At 35.9% G+C, this 22,481-nt stretch overlaps 1 protein-coding gene across 1 annotated transcript in view; it reads left to right on the top strand.

The window, feature by feature from the left end:
• The window catches only part of LOC136035478 (26S proteasome non-ATPase regulatory subunit 2-like), a 69,847-nt gene extending 47,582 nt beyond the window's left edge, over positions 1–22,265 (top strand). The window contains exons 9-13 of the mRNA XM_065717291.1: positions 2,800–3,131; positions 4,779–4,963; positions 11,763–11,968; positions 14,030–14,148; positions 22,024–22,265. Coding sequence (XP_065573363.1) covers positions 2,800–3,131; positions 4,779–4,963; positions 11,763–11,968; positions 14,030–14,148; positions 22,024–22,206 — 1,025 coding nt within the window. The 3' untranslated portion in view covers positions 22,207–22,265. The remainder of the gene's footprint in view (positions 1–2,799; positions 3,132–4,778; positions 4,964–11,762; positions 11,969–14,029; positions 14,149–22,023) is intronic.
• Positions 22,266–22,481: the final 216 nt, after the last annotated feature.

Below are 22,481 nucleotides of genomic sequence, written 5' to 3'. Positions count from 1 at the left end.
TGCTCCTTAAGGCGAAGTCTATCTAAATCATCCATATATATATATATATATATATATATATATATATATATATATATATATATATATATATATATATATATATATATATATATATATATATATATATATATATATATATACGAATATTTCCAGAGAGGAGAAGGTCTTGAGAGTTTTAAAGAATATCTCGGAAGCTCTTAAGGAAAAAGAGGTAATGGCAAATTTCATTTGAAAGAAAAAACTCCATCTCTTCAGATCAGAAGAAATGGAACGACTTGTGTCAGATCTAAACTGTTTTGGCGCCAGTATTTTTGTATTTTGGGTGTATGGACATTTCTTTTAAATTTTTGGCAAAATTCCTAAGAAAATTATTTTGTGCTGCATAATGCTGCGCAACAGAATTCTTTGCAGCTTCCAGCGTTAACTCCTATTCGCAATTATACCGAAATGCGCCTGTTCATAGTCATCGTTCCTAATGGCAAACTTTAACGCTGAATCCAACTAATACCATAATTAATCCTGCCTATTTTTCCTAATTTCAAATTTCATGCAGTCCGTGTTTCTTTTGTTCAACAAATGTTCCTGATACTTGACGAGCTCCAGTGGCTCCTCAATATTTCACTTCTTTTATATCACATTTTTCCATTAATTGATCTTCTTCTTGTTTGTATTAATATGGAGATGCTTTCGCATAATCTCATCAGACGAATCGAAATCCGAGCCTTGGAATATTGAAATCGTTAGCCCTGCAATGTGTTGCTACTGCTGAGTTTGAACTCTCAAATTCCGAGGTCTGCAATGTGTGTCTACTGCTGAGTTTGAACTCTCGAGTCCCGTAACACCAAGCTGAGATCAACCTCCTTATACCACTACAGGACTCTTTTTTCTATATGGATATGCTTCAGTTATTTTTCAGTCAGAAATTTTACGACAAAAAAGATGGTTTTGACCTTAACTAAGTTCAAATTGATTGGAATTCTGTTTCAGCTTGATCAAGGTCTAGATGCAAGGTGAATCTATTGTAAACGGGTCTGGTTTCGACTGAGCGCTAGCTACGTTTTGACATTAGTGAAATCCCATCGTGAATGGGCCTTCATCTATTCCGTTTGATAATCCCTCTGCAAATTTCTCAGAACAAACACAAATAAAAAAGGCTGTAGCAACGTAATATATCCTCTCTATATTTTTTTTTAGTGAATTTTGGGGTATTGCTGAATTCATAATGACGGCGCTTTCTAAAACGATCGGATTTATTGTGTTTTGGGCACTATTTTTGGCTCACTTTTTTCTCAATTTTTATATAACTCGCGCTGCTAGGAGCATCAATAACATATAGGGTGGCCATTATTGACGCAAATTTTCGGTAACAGCTTTAACCCATCCTTTTTTTTTATAGAACCGCATAACTGGTAATAAAGATGACGCTTAGTGAAGCTATACTTGACTTTTCAATTATGTGCTATTTAAATGCATGATTTACATACTGAATGCATTACAGGTTAAAGCGCATTTTAAACGACTTAAAATTATTCTAAAATTATTTCAATTCTCTTCTAATTGCATGACCAAGCTTTTTGATAAATACCCCCGCCCATAAGTTCTCTAATAGAGCTTTTTTCTTCTTAATGGACAATGTTGTCTAAGAAACTATTCATTTAAAAGTTATCAAGTTCAAGTTCGCTTGTTTACTATACATTTATTGAGTATTTCAGCAGATTTGACTAGTCTAATTAATATTTTAAAGTCTCTTTCTAGTTCGATTAAAGAATCAAGGACGTCAAAATAAAAATATTTTTTGCCCAGCCCTATTTATCTATGTTAATGGGAGTTGAACTATATTGAACTAGTTGTGGCTTTCATTTGTTGGAGTGTTTTTGCAACTTCAAGTGCCTATACGATACTCCTACATTTTTTATTTGAATAAATCAAAATATTTAAAAGACGATTGTAATAATAGTAAATCTTGTATATATTATTTGTTATCAAAGGTGACCTTTATACAAGAAACTAAAGAAATTTCTATATCAACAAGGTCATATCCAGGGGAAGTCACAGAGTTTGACCCCCCCCCCCAAAAAAAAAAAAAATTGACCCGACTCGTGAAAACAGAACAAAAATATAAATAATGTAAATAAATTTGTGTTGTGCTTTTAAAGGATTTTCTTCGCCCCCCCCCCCCGAAAAAATTCTAGATATGCCCTTGTATGTCACAATTTGAGAAGAAAAGGGCGACTGTTAAAGCTAATTTTCTTATTAGAATGTTGGTTTTTTGACGAAGCAGCATCTTTTAACAAAGTTCAATAGCAGCATCTGATATTAGGTTTATATTCCTTGCGAAACATTCAATTTCACAAACAAACCTATAATTGTTACTTGCACTGAGACGACAAGATAATTATAACATGGAATTCATTAGTTTCAGATATATCTGTTCCCAGAGTTCTCTGCTCTTCTCTCACGTAGACTTCTTTTTTGAGAATGATCTTGAGTTTGCGTCGAAAAAAAATTGCATGACAATCAATGGTCTGGGTGGTACAGGTACCGATCTCTTGATTTTCTTCCTTCGACTGAGAGTACAATGCGTGGCTGGGGGCAAGAAAAACAACAACAAAAACGCATATACAATCCTAATAAGGGGGATTTAATGTCAGAATTGCCTCTCACTCAATTGGACTATCTGATTTGGTTTTTTCTACAATTAGCCATGGCTTCATGCCCACAACTATTCCATTTTAATTAGGAGATGTTGCCTGTTGTTTAATGATGTCTGGTGTTGATGTTTAACAATTATAATTCTAGGAAAACAAGAGGAAGCGGAAGCCACAATAGCGGCTTTAGAAGGTCTTCCAGAACCCTTCCACTCCATGGCCTCCACTCTCATTGATGTTTGCGCCTACGCTGGTACTGGAAATGTTCTCAAAATCCAACAATTGCAGCACATCTGCAGTGAGCACTACGAACCAGAAGAAAAAAATAAAGAGAATAAAAAGGAAAAGAAAGAGAAAGAAGAGGCAAAGGATGACAAAGCGGATATGTCAATGCAACAAGCTGTGGCCACTTTGGGTCTTGGTCTCATTGCAATGGGGGAGGATATTGGATCTGATATGGCTTATAGATCCTTTGGATTGCTGGTATGTATAACTGCGTGCACAATTTAATATGTCTCAAGTTGTTTTCTTTATCTATGTGTTTTCCCGTTTATGTACTGGGCTGTAGGCTCGAGACTTAGTATAGTTTGAAAGAGTATCTTGATTTCTTCTTCCAGTTTTCATAATTTGTATTTTTCTTGCTTGGCGTACCCTTCCTTTTGTTTTATTGTTTTGAAGCATAATGAGAAATGAGGATATTATTTGTTGTTAATAATCGTATCCTGAATTTGATACTGAGTTTTTCGTCATATATCATGAAGATAATGATTAAGAAAATAAATTGGATAATGTGCGCATATATTTTTGGTAAAATTGAATCTGTATCTACCCATTTAAAAGAAACATAAAAACAGTTTTTCCCAATGAAAAATGTAAAGAATTGTTGGCAAATCGTTGCTTTTCGAGTAGGAGCCTGCTAATTGTCTATTTTCTTTCAAAGCACCTTATGTAAACTACACAATTTTTATTTCTTATTTATCTTCATATATGAAAGACAAATGTAAATTTTGGTATTGGGTGTACAAAAACTTAGATATGGGTCATAAGTAGTCATTCAGGCTCAAAATCAAGAGTGAAGTATAGAGTCTCTACGACAGAGGTGTCAAAATATATTCCTTTACGTCTACGTCTTTCTTCCTTTCAGGTTCTGTCAGTTTGTACCAAAAAAATTTTTTTTTGCTTTCTTATTTTTTATACGGGGACGCCTTTTAAAATGTTTAAAGCAATTGTGAGTTGTAAAAAAATCGTCCTGAGGAGCTGGGGAATCAAATGATTTTACTCTGACACTTCCCAGTGACCGTAAATGGTGTCCCTGATAATGTTTTGTTTACTAGTATTACAAGGTATTTGCTTCAACATATCAACAATATCATGAGATCAAAGTGGTTGCTTTTATTTTGACGTTACTTGAGTTAATTTCGACTAAAGCTTCTCGAAATAGAATGGTAGATTAGGACATCCTAAATAACTTAAGTATGCCAAGAAAAGAATTCAAATGAACTATGAAAAGTTTGAATCTGTGTTTTAGAAATATGTTCTATTCAATTTGGCTGTTCAATCAATTTGTTACCGCTGTTAACATGTGGTCGGCTGGTGGACAGTGACAATATATGTCAGTTTCTTATTTGGAAATTTGCAATATATCTTGTGTATGCAGCTTCTTTTTTCTCTTAATATATGTAGTAGTTGTTGTGTTCAGTCTCATCTGTTAAGCAAGAACTACCCACGTCACTAAAATAGACCAAGTTTTTAGGATGCGGAGGTTGCTCACTTTTGACGTACTTTCGGCTTTTTTATTTATTTGTGAGTTGGTTTTAGTTTAGATTTTATTTTTAATATAGTTAGTTTTCTGATAGGTCAAAAAACGTCATTTTTTGTGTTATATTAATTTTAAGTCTCGAGCGGTAATTTACATTACTTTTTTAATAAGAATATGCCTGTGACTGTTGTTTCTCAGAATGTAGAGTTGCCTGTCAAGTATGCAGGAGGTCATGAGTATGACCTTCCACGGATGACATATTTTACAGCAAACGTTCATTATTTTCTTCTCTTTTTAAATAAAGGGGATTCTGATCAAAGGAGCTAAGTGTGATTGAACTGCTACTTTATATTCTTTTCTTCTTTTTTTAGTTGAGATACTCTGAACTGGCTATACGTAGGGTTGTTCCACTAGCACTTGGGTTACTTTACGTCTCAAATCCTAAATTGAATGCTATAGACACATTGTCGAAGTTCTCTCATGACGCTGATCCAGAAGTTGCTTACAACGCAATTTTGGCTATGGGTCTTTTAGGGGCTGGTACTAACCATGCGAGGTAAGATACTTATTTTTGTTTTCCATGATGACTGCAGTTGAAACTAAAGAGTAGAAGAAATTTATACGTGAAAAAGCTAGTACTAGTGTAAAAAAGAAATCACTAACGCTATCTAGGGTTTGGGATCTTCTTCCTTTATTTAGTGTACTCTCGGCTGATGCTATTCCTGTATTCTGGAATGCAGGGGAGGATACACAAAGCAGTAGTCTGTCACCGAGGCCTATCAGCTTAAAATCAACAATCCCTCTTAATGTGCTATGGTTTTTCCAAGCTAACCTAGGCCACCTGTTTGGTGACTGTGCTTGAGTTGAAATAGTTCTCAAAATACAAAAGGCTGATTAATTATCCCTTAAAGAGAGATTACGCCTTTAATACTATGTCATTGCAGATTAAATCTGTCCATTCTAATTCTCTACCACCCTCACTCTTGTCACCTTTTTCTATAAAGTTCTATTTATTTTTATAAATCATTATTATATTCATTATACTATTTATTAAGCTATTTATTCTTGTATTATATTCGTTTATAGAGTTTTACTGATTATTCATCTTCAGTAATTTATTTCCAACTTGGCAATTACAATTTTGCCAAAACTCATTTAGCTCACTATATGCAATTGAGGCCTTGTTATTCTTGAATCTTTATAATACTAAGAAATTTCTCGTTGCTTAAAATTAAATCTTTCTTCTCATCTTGATTGTTGAAAGTATTTTCAGTCTCCTTTTATCACTTCACAAAACTTTATTATGGTTTAGTACATTGCCGAAATGTTTACCTTTACCTCAGATAATAGTTCTCTTGTATCGATACTCTCAGTCTTCGATTTTATAATAATAAAATTAGTTAATAAGGAGAACACATTGCTGCCATCTTTATTTTTCTTACCCGAGGGACGATTCATGAAGAGTCTTAGCTTTACCATTTAGGTGAATTTAACTGTACAAAGTTTGTGCTATTTAAATTCTAATTCAATTTTTTCGGTAATTTATAATTCTTTTAAGAGTTTTCATGTATTCATGTTTGACAAACCAATTTTTGTTCTAAGAGTTCAAAATGTCAAATTTCGGATTTAATGAATGCGATGAGTTGGACAATCGCGTTTGAATTGTCACGTTTATTTTACACTACATTTTCATTTATATCAGGTAGTAATCAATGTATGTATCCTCTATAATTACCTATAGGATAGACTACTACTAATACTACTAACAATTCACTTGCAGCACCGAGCCGCCTGATGCCAACACTGCTACACTCACACCTCAGTCCCAATCTACCATCGTACAATGTACTATGCTATAAACTATACAAATTTAAAGTAATATAATATAGAACTAGATCGACGTTGTATGGGCAACGTGAAGTGTTGCGGCAACGTTTGTTCGGCTTTGCCGAGCAAAGTATTGCGAGAGCAACACTTTGGTTTTGTTTCTTCGCTTCGATTAAACGCTGAAGTTGTTAATCTGTAAGGATCTTAAAATAAACAAGTCCCCTACATGTCTTACCACTGGAACCAAATTGTTCTTACCATCAAATACACGGAAAACACATAATAGGTATACCAACTAGAAAAAGTTGCGAACCCCTTATCGCCGAAGGTGATTATGAGCTAACAGCCGACTGTTGCTTAAAAATCCCCTATATGTCTCACAGTTGGTATCGGCCTATTTTTGCTTTCAGTGTGTACTATACTACTGAAGTTGGCAACCCCTTTAAACTTTCAAACTGGTACATCTCATGAAGAAATTTTTCTCTCAAAAAATGGATGATATATATTTTGATCAGCTCATCAAGAGCTATCGACTGCCATCGAAAAGAAAAATCTATCTGTCTTAGTTCAAAAGTTGACTTTTTTGCCATAGGCCAAGTTTCTGACGTCATCACTTAGAAAGGAGCAAAGGATAAATTTTAATAGAGAATTTTAATATTTAATGCTAGAATTTTAATATATAAAATTCTAAGATAAATTGCAATGAGAGAACTTTTAAAGTTTAAGAGGCACATCTGATATTATTTCTCTACTGCAATCCGAAGTGCGAAAAACCGAATGCTAAACTCAGCTGAAATTCCGAACAGAAATGGGTAGGAACAATAGATAACAGCACTTTCGGACCCGTTGGAAAATGCCACTTTCTTGTTTCTGTAAATTTTTCGATTTATCACTCAAAGAAGATATATTGGCTGTGGGGCCGGGTAACTGCCGTATATATTTAACACTTTAGATTTTAGTCCATCTTCAATTTGGAACTGGTGCCTGTCTGCTTGCCTGCTAGAACGGAGCTTTCCACTCGAAAAAAGAAACATGGTTTGATGAAACGAAAGCTTGACTGCATAACTTCAGATAGTTCTCTCTAACAGAGGCTATAAAACTCCACTGCACTTCACACAGTATATGCTCTGGCTCAAGGACAAGCAAAAACTATCCTTTTTGGCCCCAGGCAACAGTTCTACGAAGCTTTCCAAAATGCAAATTCATATTAATCAATCCGACCTAAGGTCCACACTTTCCGTAAAAACTGCAGAGGTTAGACCCTTGCCACTTTCTAGGAGTAAGCTGAAATCAGGGTGCTAAGAAAAAAAAACCGACAAAACCACAGTGTTGCTCTTGCAACACAATTATACTATACTATAGGCCTACTATATACTCTACGATTTATCATAGAGTATAAATTATTCTGTAATATAAAAAATACTGTATAATTGTAACATAATATTATGGTTAATTATACAATGTCATTAATGTACAATTATTGAATGTAAATATACTAGCTCAACAAATTCTGCTACAATTGTACTTAGGTTTCAGTTTAGACAGTTCAAAACTCTACAAAAGTGAGTTTAATTTGCCATTTAATCCAGAAATGATCATCAAATTTTGGTCACTGTTCAAATGAAGTTTGTCTTTTTTTTTTTTTTTTTTTTTTTTTTACTTTTCAGCACTGTGAATTTGAGCAAAATTTTAAAGTCACTCATACTTGCAATTAGACACAAAAATTGAACATTATGCCCATTTTTTAAGGGGGTTCGATACCTTAAAATCCTTTTACGAGCCTCAGCGTCGGCTGACCATCTCAAAAGACGAAGAGTTCATATACAAATTATCTCAGGGCTAGCCACCATCGAGAGCTGTATAGATTTGATTATAAAATTTCATTGAAAAGACAATGAAATTTTACAGCTCTTGCATCGGCAAGGTTTTCAATCAAAGCGTATAGCATCGAAGGTCACACAAACTAAAAAGTTCATAATAGACGAGATAGGGTGATCATTTAAGATACCAAATCCGCTTCAATATCCATATTTGTAGTATCTAAGGCTTCTTTGTTGAATGATTTTGCTTTAGTTGGCTCCATGCATGTATCACTCGGATCGATCTTATAACCCCACCCCCTCCTCCTGGCTATTGGCATGTAAGCATTGAAAATATGAGGAAAGATTATTGACCGCAAAGCCGTTAGAGCCTGGGTTCCTTTGAAAACATTATTTTTACCAAGGTCTGAAAAGGTAATATTTACTTACCTTTAATGTAAATTGTTTGGCAAACCGTTAGATATTGAAAAACTTTATATTTTTTCATGTGCGTCTTCCACTTTTCTTCGGCTAGATGGTGATATTCATAGGTCTCTTAGATTTACGTCTTCTTTTACATCTGATCGGTAAAATTATCATCTCCGTAGTTCTCAAAATATCCAAATTCCGCATACACCAGCAATACAGTCTGATTTTAATCCTTTTGTTGCTTGTCATTTGACATTGAACAACCTTCCCGTTTCGGCTTGAGAATGCTACTCGTCTGGCACCTTCAAAAGACTTGTAAAGAATTTTTTTTTCATACGATTATTTTTTCTTGGCGTATATAGTGCTATCCGTTTTTTTTTTTCGTTTTTTTTGTTATTTTTATGGATGTTGTGATTCATTGCAGTTCAATAAAGCTTATTTAACGAACTCTCTTCCTGGTTTTTTTCTTTGTATATATTGTTTTCTTCTCAATTTTTATGATGCAAATTCCTTACATGTTTAGTAGTTAAATATTTAATGTTATGAGATCTGTTTCATAATCCCCTCCTACATGCCATGGAGCTTTTTTTGTGGGGATTTGTAGATTGTTGTGTAATTATTGTATTTTTATAGTTTAATCATCAAAATGGTCGAAACATAGTGTTTTATAGCCAAGCAGTGGAAATCTTAAATTGAAATAGATGTATGGGAAGGGTTAAATGTCCACTTGTGTCTTTTTTTTCTTCTTTTTTTTTTTTTGTTAAAACCGGATTTGAACACCCACCCTGAGTTTTTTTTCTGACTCTTGAAACATAATGAAAATGGATGTAAACAATTTTTTAGCGCGCTTTTTTAAAGTTTAAAAATTTACCAAGTAAGATTTTTAGTTTCTAATATTTGTATGCAAAGATTAAGAACAAAAATCTGAACGTTCCATGTTCAGAGTAAATTATATAATTATTGAAGCGAAAAAATAAGAACCATTATTATACTAAACTTGGATACCAGGACATGCATAAAGATTGTATTCCGTTTCATTTTCATTCCTCTTTCCAACGCAATCTCGTTCCAACATTGTTCTTTCCATGCTGACATTTTCAATTTGTAAGTCGCTCAAACACGATGTTGCTCTTACACTCACTATTTAAAACAGAAATTGTTCTTTACCTGAAGTATTTATTAAACATTCATATCTTCACTTTGTCTAAAGCTTTTTTTTAATTGTTTGGTTTCAATTGGCGTTATAAATTACTTTGGTGTTATTATTATTTGCGTATATTTTAGACTATATATAGGATATGATCTAAAAAATTTTGTCGGCTTTTTTTCCCAAGGCATTAGCAAATGTTTCCTGAGATTTCTTTCTAAAGCTACCCATCTATGGCTTCGCTCTAGAAGGGAATATTATCATCTCAATTATATCAGTTTCTTTTATTTTGGTTCAGTTCAATCTTGTCATCTTTGGTTTTTGTAAATTATTATTCATTTGTATATTGTCTAGATTTAATTACCAATAATGGTAATTTCAATATATTTTATTATTTGTGTTCCCAAACCAGACTAGATAATATAGAAATTTGGTAAATTTTTTATATTACAAGTGTGGACTAAGCTAAAATTCTAACACCTTTTGCTTGTCATGGGGAAGTAATAGGAGTAATAGTAGTCACTTACGGACTTATGCTTAGTTCAACATCAACCTCAAAATAGCCTGAAATACTCAACTTAATACCCTAAATGGTTCTACCCTAAATAGGGGATACCCTAAATGGGATATTGCTTACACGTCTTTTTGCCAACCTTTATGCACATAGTGTGTTTTTATTTAGTTAAAATCCCCTCAAAATTTCTTGAAATTTTCACCCCTATACCCTTAGCCTTATTATTAGTAATAGCTGTAGCAGTAGAGGTAGTAGCATACATATAGTGTCTTCAAGGTGGTTCAACATCCCCCACAACATGCCCTGTAAGTTTTAACTTTATACTCTAAGCCGCTCCTAAGATATTGCTGACAAACTCTTTTAAAAACTTGCTTGTAAATAGTTTGCCTTCTGCTATTGATTTAGTCTAACTTCCGCCTCTATATCCCCCAAAATTTATACTTTAAATATTCTCAGCCTTAATTGTAGTGTAGCAGTAGTGTTAGTCGTAATAGTAGTTATAGCTGTTGTAATCGTAGTGTACAAATTTTGTCTTTTGGCCAGTTGGCCCCCCCCCCTCATCGTGTCCTGAAATTTTCAGCTTAATACCCTAAGTTGTTCCTGAGTTACAACCTTATGACAACCTGTCTGCACATGACGGGTTTTGATTTAACTCAACACTCGCCTTAACATTCCTGTAAAGGTTCACTTAAATACCCTTAGTCTTTTAGGAGATCAACGATGAAACATGTCCTCTTTCGCAATAACAAATACTGTATGTAAATAATGGACAAACTGCATAACTTACCCTAGGAGTTGGGGGGGGGGGGGTCATGCCATCAACTTATTAGACTTTTCAAAAGTGCAAAACCAAATTGTTGTCTTAAGATTTTGATTGGATATCTTAAGGGGGAAAGGGGCGTTGGTTGCACTGCAATCACTTCACTGTTAAATAGGGCACTAGGACTTCCAGTTTCCAATCGAATGAGCCTCTTCCGAAGTGTTTACGACGACTTATTCCAAACAAACTGCCTTGGTGAAAGAAAAAAAAAGGTAGCACGTAGAGCTCACCTTGCTCTTTACTTTGGCAACGCTATTGTGCTCTCTATGTCTGGTGTTTTAGCCAATCAGAATTTTTGAGCCGCTCTGAAAATTCTAGGGAAAATGCTGACCCAAATTATAGCTTGCTACATCGTACTACTTGTTAAATCTCAGTGTGAATGGCTTTAAAAGACTAGCGACCAAACGATGTCATTGTATGAATTTTAGCTTCTATATTTTATCGAAAGGAAAAGTCTTAGTCCTCTTAGACATTTTCTTGAGTATTTCCTAGAAAATTTTTTTAGAGCATATCTAGAGTATGTTGTAGAGAAACTATCTAGAATTCAATTATATATCCTTGGAATAGAACGCCTTATATTCATTTTCAATGAAACTGGAAGCCGGAAAGACGAACTTTTCAACTACGACCTAAAACAGAAGCAAACCCGAATATTCTTGCATGTCAACATCTTCTTTTTTTATCTGGCAATGAGAAATATTCCTGCCGAAGCGAAATTCTCCTCCGTCTTAAAACTTAGAATTACATGAGAGGACATTGAGTCAAAAATTGAAGCACTGATTTGTTCATTTCTTTCCTAATGCTTCTCAATCTTTGTAGATTAGCTACAATGCTGAGACAGCTTGCACAGTACCATGCCAAAGATGCCAATCATTTGTTCATGGTAAGGATTGCCCAAGGTTTAGTTCATATGGGAAAAGGAACCCTGACCCTCTCACCTTATCACAGTGATAGACAGTTGATGAGACCTGTGGCTGTTGCTGGCTTATTGGGTCTTCTTGTAGCTTGTATTGACGTCAAGCAAAGTAAGTCTTTTTTTCCTCTTCTAATTTTTCCAAGGGCTGATTGTCTAATGCTTTATAAAAGGTCTATGAACGCTTTATGAATGCGTTCATTAAGGTTTGTGAGGTTTATGAATGCTTTATGAACTTTTATGCTCAGATATGAGTTTCTTTAAAGAAGAGAATATTCAGGGTTAGCCATCCTAAATCACCTCTTAACATTAAAATTCTTATTGGGAAAGGGATAAACATGCACAGCTTTGTGTTGTGATGATCTAGGTCATCACAACACTAGGTCATAACCAATGTCATAACTAGTCAGTATGACTAGGTCATAAACCAATGACCTAGTCAGTACTGAAATGAGTTGGTTGTTTGGATATGTTTTTATGGACACACAAATTTGATTGTCTAATGAAAAATATTCATATGTATTAATTTAAGCGCTTTGACGTGTAACTTAAGAGAAAACAAAAAAGGGGCTAGTATTTGAGTGGCTCAGATATAAATTAAAGTTAGTTTAATGGTTTTACCGGTCTTTGGCATAGTTATTTGATAATGTTGATTCAAATATGTTCTTTTATTTTCTTCCTATAAATTCAATGTATTGCCATTTATAATAATTTTCAGCTTATTTATCCGCAATTGTTTCGAATTGGTCTCTGTAAGTTGAAAAAAAAAAAACCTTTTTATTTTTTGCAGGAATTCAGTGTTGATATTGTGTATTGAAAGCTGATTGATATTGTATAAAAGTATGCATTGTATAAAAAAACTGATATTTATAAGTTCTATACTTTCAACATGTCATTTGAAAAATAAATAAATAAAAATCACAAATTTAGTTTGAGGCTGAATCGTAACAGTCGAATGATAGCGAAATTTTTATCTTCGGGTTAAAATATTAAAACCTTAAGACTAAGTAGAAATAACATTACCTTGAACTTGAACAGGGAATAAAATTAAGCATTTATTTAGATTTTAGTCTAACATAAATTTGAAACAAGTGCCTAGTCTTCCTGCTTGAATGGAGCTTTCCATCTGGATGTAGAAAAATTGCTTTAAGACACCAAAGCTAGGTGAGACAACTTTATATAATCCTCTGTAACATTGACTATAGAACTTCTTGTTAGATCACGCACTGTAGGCTCTGGCTCAAGGGTAAGTGAAAACCATTCTTTTTAGACCCAGGCAAGAATTATTCGCTGCTTTCCGGAATATAGTGTCATATTCATTAATCCAGCCTCAGGTCGACTCTTTGCGTAAAATCGCAGACTTCACCTTGATACTACTGTCAGAATAAGCAGAAATTGCCAGTGTATTGAGAAAAAACTAACTATTGCTCCTGTAAGATCCATGACTCGCAGACGTCGTCAATCGATACAGCAGGTATAATTACCGAAAATGGCGCACTAACTGTGAACGTTTCAAGTAGAGAAAGTGTTTGGACTGTGGAAGGCAGATACTAAATATAGCGTATTCAACTAAGATAAAAACTAAGTATATATTTCAGACTGTATAATACAATTTCGAAACCAAAAGTAATTTTGAAAATAAAATTTGCGTTTCACTTTTCTTTTATTTAAAATTCAAACAGTCTACACCAATTGCTATTGGGCCAAAATCTTTTAATTTCTGCACATTCCAAAAAGATACTAACGGTCAATGTTAAAAGTGCTAAAAAGGAGCTTGTTTTGTTGATATACTTTAACTACCCTTCCTCTAAAAATATAAGTGTTTTCTAGTTTTATTTTTGAACAGCTGATATCATTTTTAGGGAATTTCTAATAAATGTTTAGTAATTTAGTATTTATTTACATAAGAACAAGTGTTCAAGAACAATTATCACATTTATAATACTAGTTGTGATATTCCTTCAAAAATTGGGAATATCGAAGCAGCAACTTACCTCACGTGATTTTTTGTTTTAAGTTTATGTCCAGCTTAAAGTGGTCGGAAAAGACATCCGTGTCTAGGCGTGTAGTTCCCTGGCCGACCGGCTCTGCTAGTGCATTGACGCCTTCTTTTGGGAAGAGCGTCGGGGTAGGTAAGTGCATCTATATCATACTGATGCTTGTATTATTTTAGCTATTCTTGGTAAATCACATTACCTTTTCTACTCTGTGGCAGCGGCCATCCAGCCTAGAATGCTTGTTACCTTTGATGAAGAACTGAAAGCGTTACCTGTTTCTGTTCGTGTCGGAACGGTATGTATCCTTTTCTCCCGACTTTTCCTGAACTGGAGAGTATAATAGTTAGGACTTTGATGTTACTTTTACTTGGGAAAAAGATATCTTTTCTTAGTACCACTCCTTCTAATTTACTATCACTGGAAATGCAGGTTGTTATTAATAGATGACTCGTTGAGCTGTTTTTACGGGACTTTGTATTAATCAAGTGACCTATAGCGACCGCAAATTCTGTCAGTCTGTCTTTCCCGGTTTTGCTACTTCAGGCACTTCCAGGTAAGTTAGGACGGTGAAATTTGGCAGGCGTATCAGGGACCGGATCAGATTAAATTAGAAATAATCGTTATCCCGATTTGACCATCTGGGGGGGGGCGGTTAATTCGGAAAAAATTGGAAAATGAAGTGTTTTTAACTTATGAATGGTTGATGGGAACTTAATAAAATTTGATATTTGGAAGGATATCGTGTGTCAGAGCTCTTATTTTAAATCCCGACCAGATCCGGTGACATTGGGGGGAGTTGGAGGGGGGGACCTAAAATCTTGGAAAACACTTAGAGTGGAGGGATCGGGATGAAACTTGGTGGGGAAAACAATCACAAGTCCTAGATACGTGATTGACGTAACTGGAACGGATCTGCTCTGTTTGGGGGAGTTGGGGGAGGGGGAGGGTTAATTCTGGAAAATTGGAAAACATGAAGTATTTTTAACTTACGAAGGAGTGATCGAATCTTAATGAAATTTGATATTTGAAAGATATCGTGTCTCAGAGCTCTTATTTTACATCCCGAGGGGATCCGGTGACATTGGGGGAGTTGGATGGGGGAACCTAAAATCTTGGAAAACGTTTAGAGTGGAGGGATCGGAATGAAACTTGGTGGTAGAAATAATCGTAAGTCCTAGATACGTGATTATATAACTGGAACGGATCTGCTCTCTTCGGGGAAGTTGGGGGGAGGAGGGTTAATTCTGAAAAAATAAAAAAAGAGGTATTTTTAACTTATGAAGGAGTGATCGCATCTTATTGAAATTTGATGTTTGGAAGGATAGTATATCTCAAAGTTCTTATTTTAAATCCCGACCAGATCCGATGAAGAGTAAGTTGGGAGTGGGAGGCGAAATCTAAAATCTTGGAAAATGCTTAGAGTATAGGGATCGGGATGAAACTTGTTGGGAAAAATAAGTGAAAGTCCTAGATACGGGATTGACATAACCGGAATGGATCTGCTCTCTTTGGGGGAGTTAGGGGGGAGGAGGATTAATTCTAAAAAAATAGAAAAATGAGGTATTTTTAACTTACGAAAGAGTGATCGTATCTTAATGAAATTTCATGTTTTGAAGGACCTCGAAACTCAGATATCTTATTTTAAATCCCGACCGGATCTAGTGTCATTAGAGGGAGGTACCGGAAATCTTGGAAAACGCTTAAAGCGGAGAGATCAGGATGAAACTTGGTGCAAAGAATAAGCACAGGTCCAAGATAGGTGACTGACCATATCTGCTCTCTTTGGTGGAGTTGGGGGGGGGGGAGGGTTAATTCGGAAAAATTAGAAAAAGTGAGGTATTTGTAACTTACGATCAGGTGATCAGATCTCAATGAAATTTGATATCTAGAATGATCTTGTGCTTTAGAACTCTCATTTCAAATCCCGACCAGATCTGGTGACATTGAAGGGAGTTGGAGGGAGAAACCGGAATTCTTGAAAAACGTGAAAATCGAGGTATCTTACAAATGGATGATCGGATCTTAATGAAACTTGATATATAGAAGAATCTTATGTCTCAGATGCTCCATTTTCAATTCGAATTGGATCCAGGGACATAGAGGGTTGGAGGGGGGGAAACAGAAATCTTGGAAACCGGAAATTTTGGAAAACGCTTAGTGGTGAGATCGGGATGAAACTTGATTGGAAGAATAAGCACAAGTTATAGATACGAGATTGACATAATTGGTACGGATCCGTTCTTTTTGGGGGAGCTGGGGGTTATTAATTTGGAAAAATTAAAAAAATTGAGGTATTTTTAACTTAAGAATGGGTGACCGGATCTTAGTGAAATTTGATAATTCTTTCAAATCCTGACCAGATCTGTTAACATTGGATGAGTTGGCAGCGTTCGGACTCGTCTATAAATTCCTATATTCTAATGCACTCCTATAAAATGCCTATATTTTGGCTAAAATCCTATTATTCCTATATTTTCGGCTGAAGAGCAATAAGAACGTTGCTCACGATTTACAATTTTTACTTCTCTTTAAGTAAGCCAAGATGTGCTTTTCTTTTTGCTTTTGACTGTTGTAGACTGTGCAGTTTTTCGGTATAGATCGATAATTACTTACAACTGTTGAGCTGTTTGAACTTAACTAATGTTTTGTACTGGGCCTAGTAAGCTGCTTCTGCCTGGGCTATGCTGTTGTGTTGACTTAGTAGCCGATGTTTTTTTTTGTCATGTTGGGCCTGTCCGAAATGAGCAAAGATCAGTATACAGGCTAGCAGTATCTGCTTAATGAGACTGGAGTTCTTGCGACTTATGCGTTTCCTGCCTGAATGCTATTTTAAAGGCTGATGTGAATACGGCCCAGTTTTGGACATTTCCATATTTTTTCTTTTATGGTATTTTAATCTTGGGATGCTATTTTGTAGGTGATGCTTGGTAATTACGTATGGGGCCTGGCAAGTCTAATAGTTCATGGCTTGCTAAGACGGATTGAAGCGGTAGAAAGATTGGCGAATGGTGTAAGACTAGGAACGGCCAGTACTCGCTCTTTTGCAAACTCTGCTTGAAAATTTTTGGTTGCACATCTGGGGTTGCTCAGGAGTAAACCAACATGTGCGATCTGCAGAACACAAAGCCGCAGTTACTGCTTAACTACATCCACTATAGTTTCACTTGAATGGACAATCTCGAGTTGATGAAAAAACCAAGGATAAACTGTTAGTTGGTACAAACATTTTTTGTGAGCGTGATGCCGCTTATAAAGCTGAGTTAATATGGGTGCTTAAGACGGTACAGAGTTCCATGTCTGCTAACTCTTCAGACCATATTGTCGCAACCTTCCATGCGATGTTCCCCGGTAAGATCTCCGACGGAATGTCCCTATGTGTGAAGAAACTCATGTATCTGATCACCGATGCGCTGCATCCTTACTGTAAGCAAATGCTTGTGAAGAACATTCAGGCATATTTTGTACTAGAATTGAACCAACAACGCTGGTATGAAAGAGTTACAGATACGTGTTCAATATTGGTCCTCATATGGAAACGAAATCCAGAGCAGACTTTTATGCACAAGTTTTATGGGCCACGCGACAAGTGATGATCTGTGTAGGAAGATTATGTCAGCCATTGAGCAGAATCAGCTGCCACTTGAAAAACTAATCACGCTTGGAAGTGATGGACCAAACGTCAACAAAAGCGTTTGGAACAATTTCAATGCCAAAAAAAGAAAGTGACGGGAAAGAGAATGTTGAATATTGGTATTTTAAACATCCATAGAATCCACAACGCTTTCTTGAAAGGTCTTCAGGTGTTCGGGGAAGAAAGTTCCGACTTTGTTATTCTTGTGCATTCATTTTTTGCCGGCTGGCCTTCACGTTTTGAAGACTATTGAAAGTGCCAAAAGAAAGTAAGAGTGCCAGAGAATGCTTTCATATAGCAAGTCCTAAGTCGGTGGCTGACGATCGGACGTGCCCTTGCTAGAATCATGCAGCAGTTGCCGACAATCTTAGAGTACTTTCTGAACTTGATGCCGAGAGAAAAAAAAGCTGAAAAAACTTCTGTCCACTCCCAAAATTCTGAAGATTGTGGCTTATATCAGAAGTGTGACGATGAAGGCCCAACTCGAATTTGTTCTAGCCTCAGCAGAACTGTTCATAAGTCTCACCCAACTGTTCCAGAAAGAAGAGCCTCTCATCTGAACTCAGAGATCAAAAGGCTAGTTGTGACACTTTGCGGACGGGTCTTTTCTCCAGATTTCATGACCGAGATTGAAAATTTCTCACCAGAAATGTCGAACCTTGCTGAAAAATTTGCAGAAAAGCCCATAGTTTCGGAAAATGTGGAACGAGCTTTCCGTGAGAAAGCAACACTGAAATACAAGGCCATTTTCTATGTCAATGTGCGAAAACATTTTATTGCGGGGATTCGCCATATTTTGAACAAATGTCCTCTGGAAAAGGATGGTTTTCTAGAGGCTGTACGCTTTTTGAATCCGATCAGCATGAAGGATTCAAGAAGCATTGCAGACATAGCGGCTGTGGCACGCAAGATTGCAATTGGAGCAAGCTCAGACGTCGCCCAGACTGAGTGACTGCTTTTGCGAACGGAAAATGGACCCCGTGAGGACATTACTCGGATCGATCATTTTTGGAGCCATTACTTTGGACTGGTGAATGAGCGTAGAGACAGCAAGTACCTGGAACTTACCAAGCTTATCAAAGCAATGCTGACGTTATTGCCTGGCAGCCCAGATGTTGAGTGTGGGTTCCCGCGTTCTGGTAGGATTCTTGGTGAATACCAGGCACTAATGTCCGAACGCGTTCTGGATGCGAGACTCATGGTATATGACACGTTGAGACTTTATGGAGGAAAACCAGAACGGTTTGTTATTACAAAAGAACAGTTGAATCTTGCACGTTCTGCACGGTCTCGGTACCAACAATATCTGCATGAAAAGAAAAAAGAAGAACTATCCGAGAAGGAGAAAGGAGCTTTTGAAGAGGACAACAAGTGGAAGTTGCAGGAGGTCCACGACCAAAAGAAAGAAATAGAAGACTTGGAAAGCGAAAAGAAAAACTAAGAGCATCAGAGAAAAGAGAACAGTAGCACATACTCTATTTCAAGAAGTGTCCGATAGAATGAAGAAGGCTGCCGGGTCCAAGAGTTCCATAGCCATTGCCCTAGCTGTTTCTTTGCTCGAAGGTGCTGTGAAGTCCAGAACAAGTGAAAGAGAGCAGATGGTAGAATCTGTGAGAATGGAGCAGTCTCTTGCAAAGAGAAGAACTGACCTCATATCGAAATTGATGCCCAAGAAGCAGCAAGAGTGATTCCAGATATTTTACCTGTATCAGTCAATCGTTGGCACAGTATGTGTATCTGATAAAAAAAAATAAAAATGTAGAAACTCGAGAAATGACGAATTTATGTGACCAGGCATCCCACGCCATCTACCACCGATCTGATCCCGAAGACTTCCGAATCCTATATTGGGGCTCGGGAAATCCTATATAAATAGGACAGAGCCTATAATTTGAAACGAACCGACCTGTCCGAACCCTGAGTTGGAGGAGGAAACTGGAAATATTGGAAAACGCTTATAAATGTCTTAGATACGTAATTGACGTAACCGGACTGGATCCGCTCTCTTCGGGGGAGTTAGGTGGGGGGGGTTAGTGCTTTGGTGAGTTTAGTGCTTCTGGACGTGCTAGGAAGATGAAAATTGGTAGGCGTGTCAGGGAGCTGCACAAATTGACTTGATAAAGTTGTTATCTCTGATTCGATCATCTGGGGGGCTGAAGGGAGAGAAAGATTTAGAAAAATTGAGGTATTTTTAGCTTACGAGTGGGTAATCGGGTCTTAAAAAATTTTGGTATTTAGAAGGACCACATGACTCAGAGCTTTTATTTTAAATCTCGGCCAGGCATTAAGCCTCTGATTTTGCTTTTAAAGCAATCTATTGATTCTAAGAAGTTTGCTAGAGCTCATACCATATGATCTCTTGGCTCTTCCGACCTCGTCACTAGTGCCATAGCTCTTGTTTAAACTTATCAGTCCCTTATATTAATTTGGTAATCACGAATCAGAATTCGACTAGCTGTAATAAGTACTGTTTTTTTTTTTTATCTCAAAGCTTTTTTCTGCTATATGTAATAGCTGATTTAGTAGCACAACTTATCAATATTAAGGGCAAATAGTATAAAATGTCATATGAGTTATGAATGTTTTCTGCATTGGATTTTGCTATTGATTCTGTTTACAAATACTGTTTCTCTATGTCACAGTCAATGCGCTTTTTTCTTCCCTGGCTTGGTCATAATGAACGGCCGATCAGGGGGTAAGAGGTGACAAGAAGTCCTGAGATCAGAAGCACTTTTTCAGTTTTGAAACGAAAAAGGGACCAACCACCGACTTTTCACGTCCTTTCGTACCCACATTGTGCTAGACATGAATCTCGATATAAAATTGTAGTCGAAACGGTTGGAGGGTCTAAGACAATCTAAGCCCCGGAGGGTCTAAACTCTGGAGGGTCTAAGCCCCGGGAGTGGTATAAGGCGCACAGCTCCAGGAGATAGGATGCAAAACTAAGCAAACTGTCCACTCCAGAGTTTGCGTTTTATATATTAATTTTAGTAATTGAAATAACAATGGATAAATGTTGGTTGAAATGAAAATCAAGGAAGGAGGTATTGTCTGAATAATTGAACAGACCAAAGTAAAGTCCTCTCTCCCTCCTCTCTGCTTTATCGATATAAACACATTTACACCTTTCGAATCATTGTCATTCTAGGACCATTTACGGACTATTCTAAAAAATTTAATAGCATCAATAAGTTGAGCAACAACTTGAGGTTGATCTTCACAAAATTTACCTTAGCTATGACTACTTGAGCAACATCTCATCAAATCACAACTATCATTACTGCTCCAACAACGACTGCTACTGCAGCTACAACAAAGATTGTCATAACAAGCTGCTTAAAAACTAAAACAAAATTAATAAAGAGCGATGCCCAACATAAATTAAATACAATAAACCAGTTTATTTAACAGCTGCAAATATCTCCTTAGCAATAGTGGTATTTAACGGTTATCCTTAACGGTAGTAAAAATCTTAGGTTATCCTTCCAAAAAAGATAAATAGGTTAAAGAGACATTTTCATGACGGATGGCCAATCCAGCGCCATAAATGGAAAATGGAAAGAAATATATATTTATGAATTACTGAATATCGAATTAAACTAATTGAACATATTAATTGACCATTGTACGCATAAAATAACATAACTGTTAAACCTAAAACCAAAACAGATGATATTATGAATGAACAAATGAAATCAAAAACGGGCGTAAATTTATATCGATAATCAAGTCAACTTTACTTCACCCAGGTCAGTACTTCCACTAGCCTGAATTTTTTTCACTTTTACCCGAAGAAAAATTGGGTTCACCGAAACCCTACCAAATATTTAAGCTAAACATCCAAGTTTATCCGACCTTGCAACGACCTCGACCTTCTTATTAGTCCCCAAAATTCTGAGCAAAACTGCCGCTGCCCATTTTTATTCAGTTACACTCAACCTTAAAAGGAGCACTAAAGATTTGAATTTAAGATCACAAATTCTTGAGTTTTTAAGACCACCCCTTTCAGAGAAAGCGGAAAACAATAACATTCGGAAGACGTTTTGTTCAGTGCGAAGTTAGTGTTTCCGCGTTGACGAATTTCTTTCCTTACTTTGGGCATGAAGTATACGAAAGAATTCGTGGGGTAATTGTAGTTTCAAAAAATAAAAGTTTTATATGTTCATGTTTTGTGTATTATTGTCTTTGGAATTGTATTGGAAAAATTTGATGAGCAGAAAAAATCATGTGTAGTTGATAGGAGATTAGTGTAAATTTAAACATAAAAAAACCGTGGGGAATTTCTAAAACCGTGAATTTTTGGAAACCTTCAATGAATATTTCCGCTATGTCCAAGAGACATCCTCAACAAAACACTTGTATAAATAATATAAGACTTGCAATAAATTGTGGTCATTAAAAGACGGCCAGAAATATTAGTTCAATGAAGTTCAATCGTTACTAATAAATAAAACAACACTAAATGAGAACAATCTTACACTAGAACAATTTCTAGTGTGAATTAAGAGTAATTGTACTAAATTTCTTGTCGTGTTCTAGGCTGTTGATGTTGTCGGACAAGCTGGTAAGCCGAAGACAATTACAGGATTTCAGACTCATACGACCCCTGTTCTTCTTTCTCATGGCGAGAGGGCCGAACTAGCTACTGATGAATATTTGCCGCTTACCCCTGTCCTGGAAGGTTTTGTCATTTTGCGAAAGAATCCTTATTTTGAAAAATGATTTAATGTTTTTGTATATTTTTGTCGATTTTCTAAAAAGTAAAACTTTTCCCTTTTAAATTATTGTACAATGTTCGTATTTTGGATTTTGTTTTCTTGTTGGTTGAATGTTTTCTTGGTTTTTTTTTTTCAAAGAAAAAAAATGAAAAATGCCGTTAGAAGGACACTTTTGAGGATAATTCACTTGTCTTACAGTAAAATTCTATCAGTTTACATGAAGACATTTATTATGGTTTGCTTATAGCCATGCTTTTCTACATACATTTTTGTATGGCC

This window comes from Artemia franciscana, chromosome 14 (assembly GCF_032884065.1).
Source record: "Artemia franciscana chromosome 14, ASM3288406v1, whole genome shotgun sequence".
Taxonomy (NCBI): Eukaryota; Metazoa; Arthropoda; class Branchiopoda; order Anostraca; family Artemiidae; genus Artemia; species Artemia franciscana.
The sequence above is the reverse complement of the archived record's forward strand: the minus strand, read 5'-3'. Positions and strand labels throughout refer to the sequence as shown.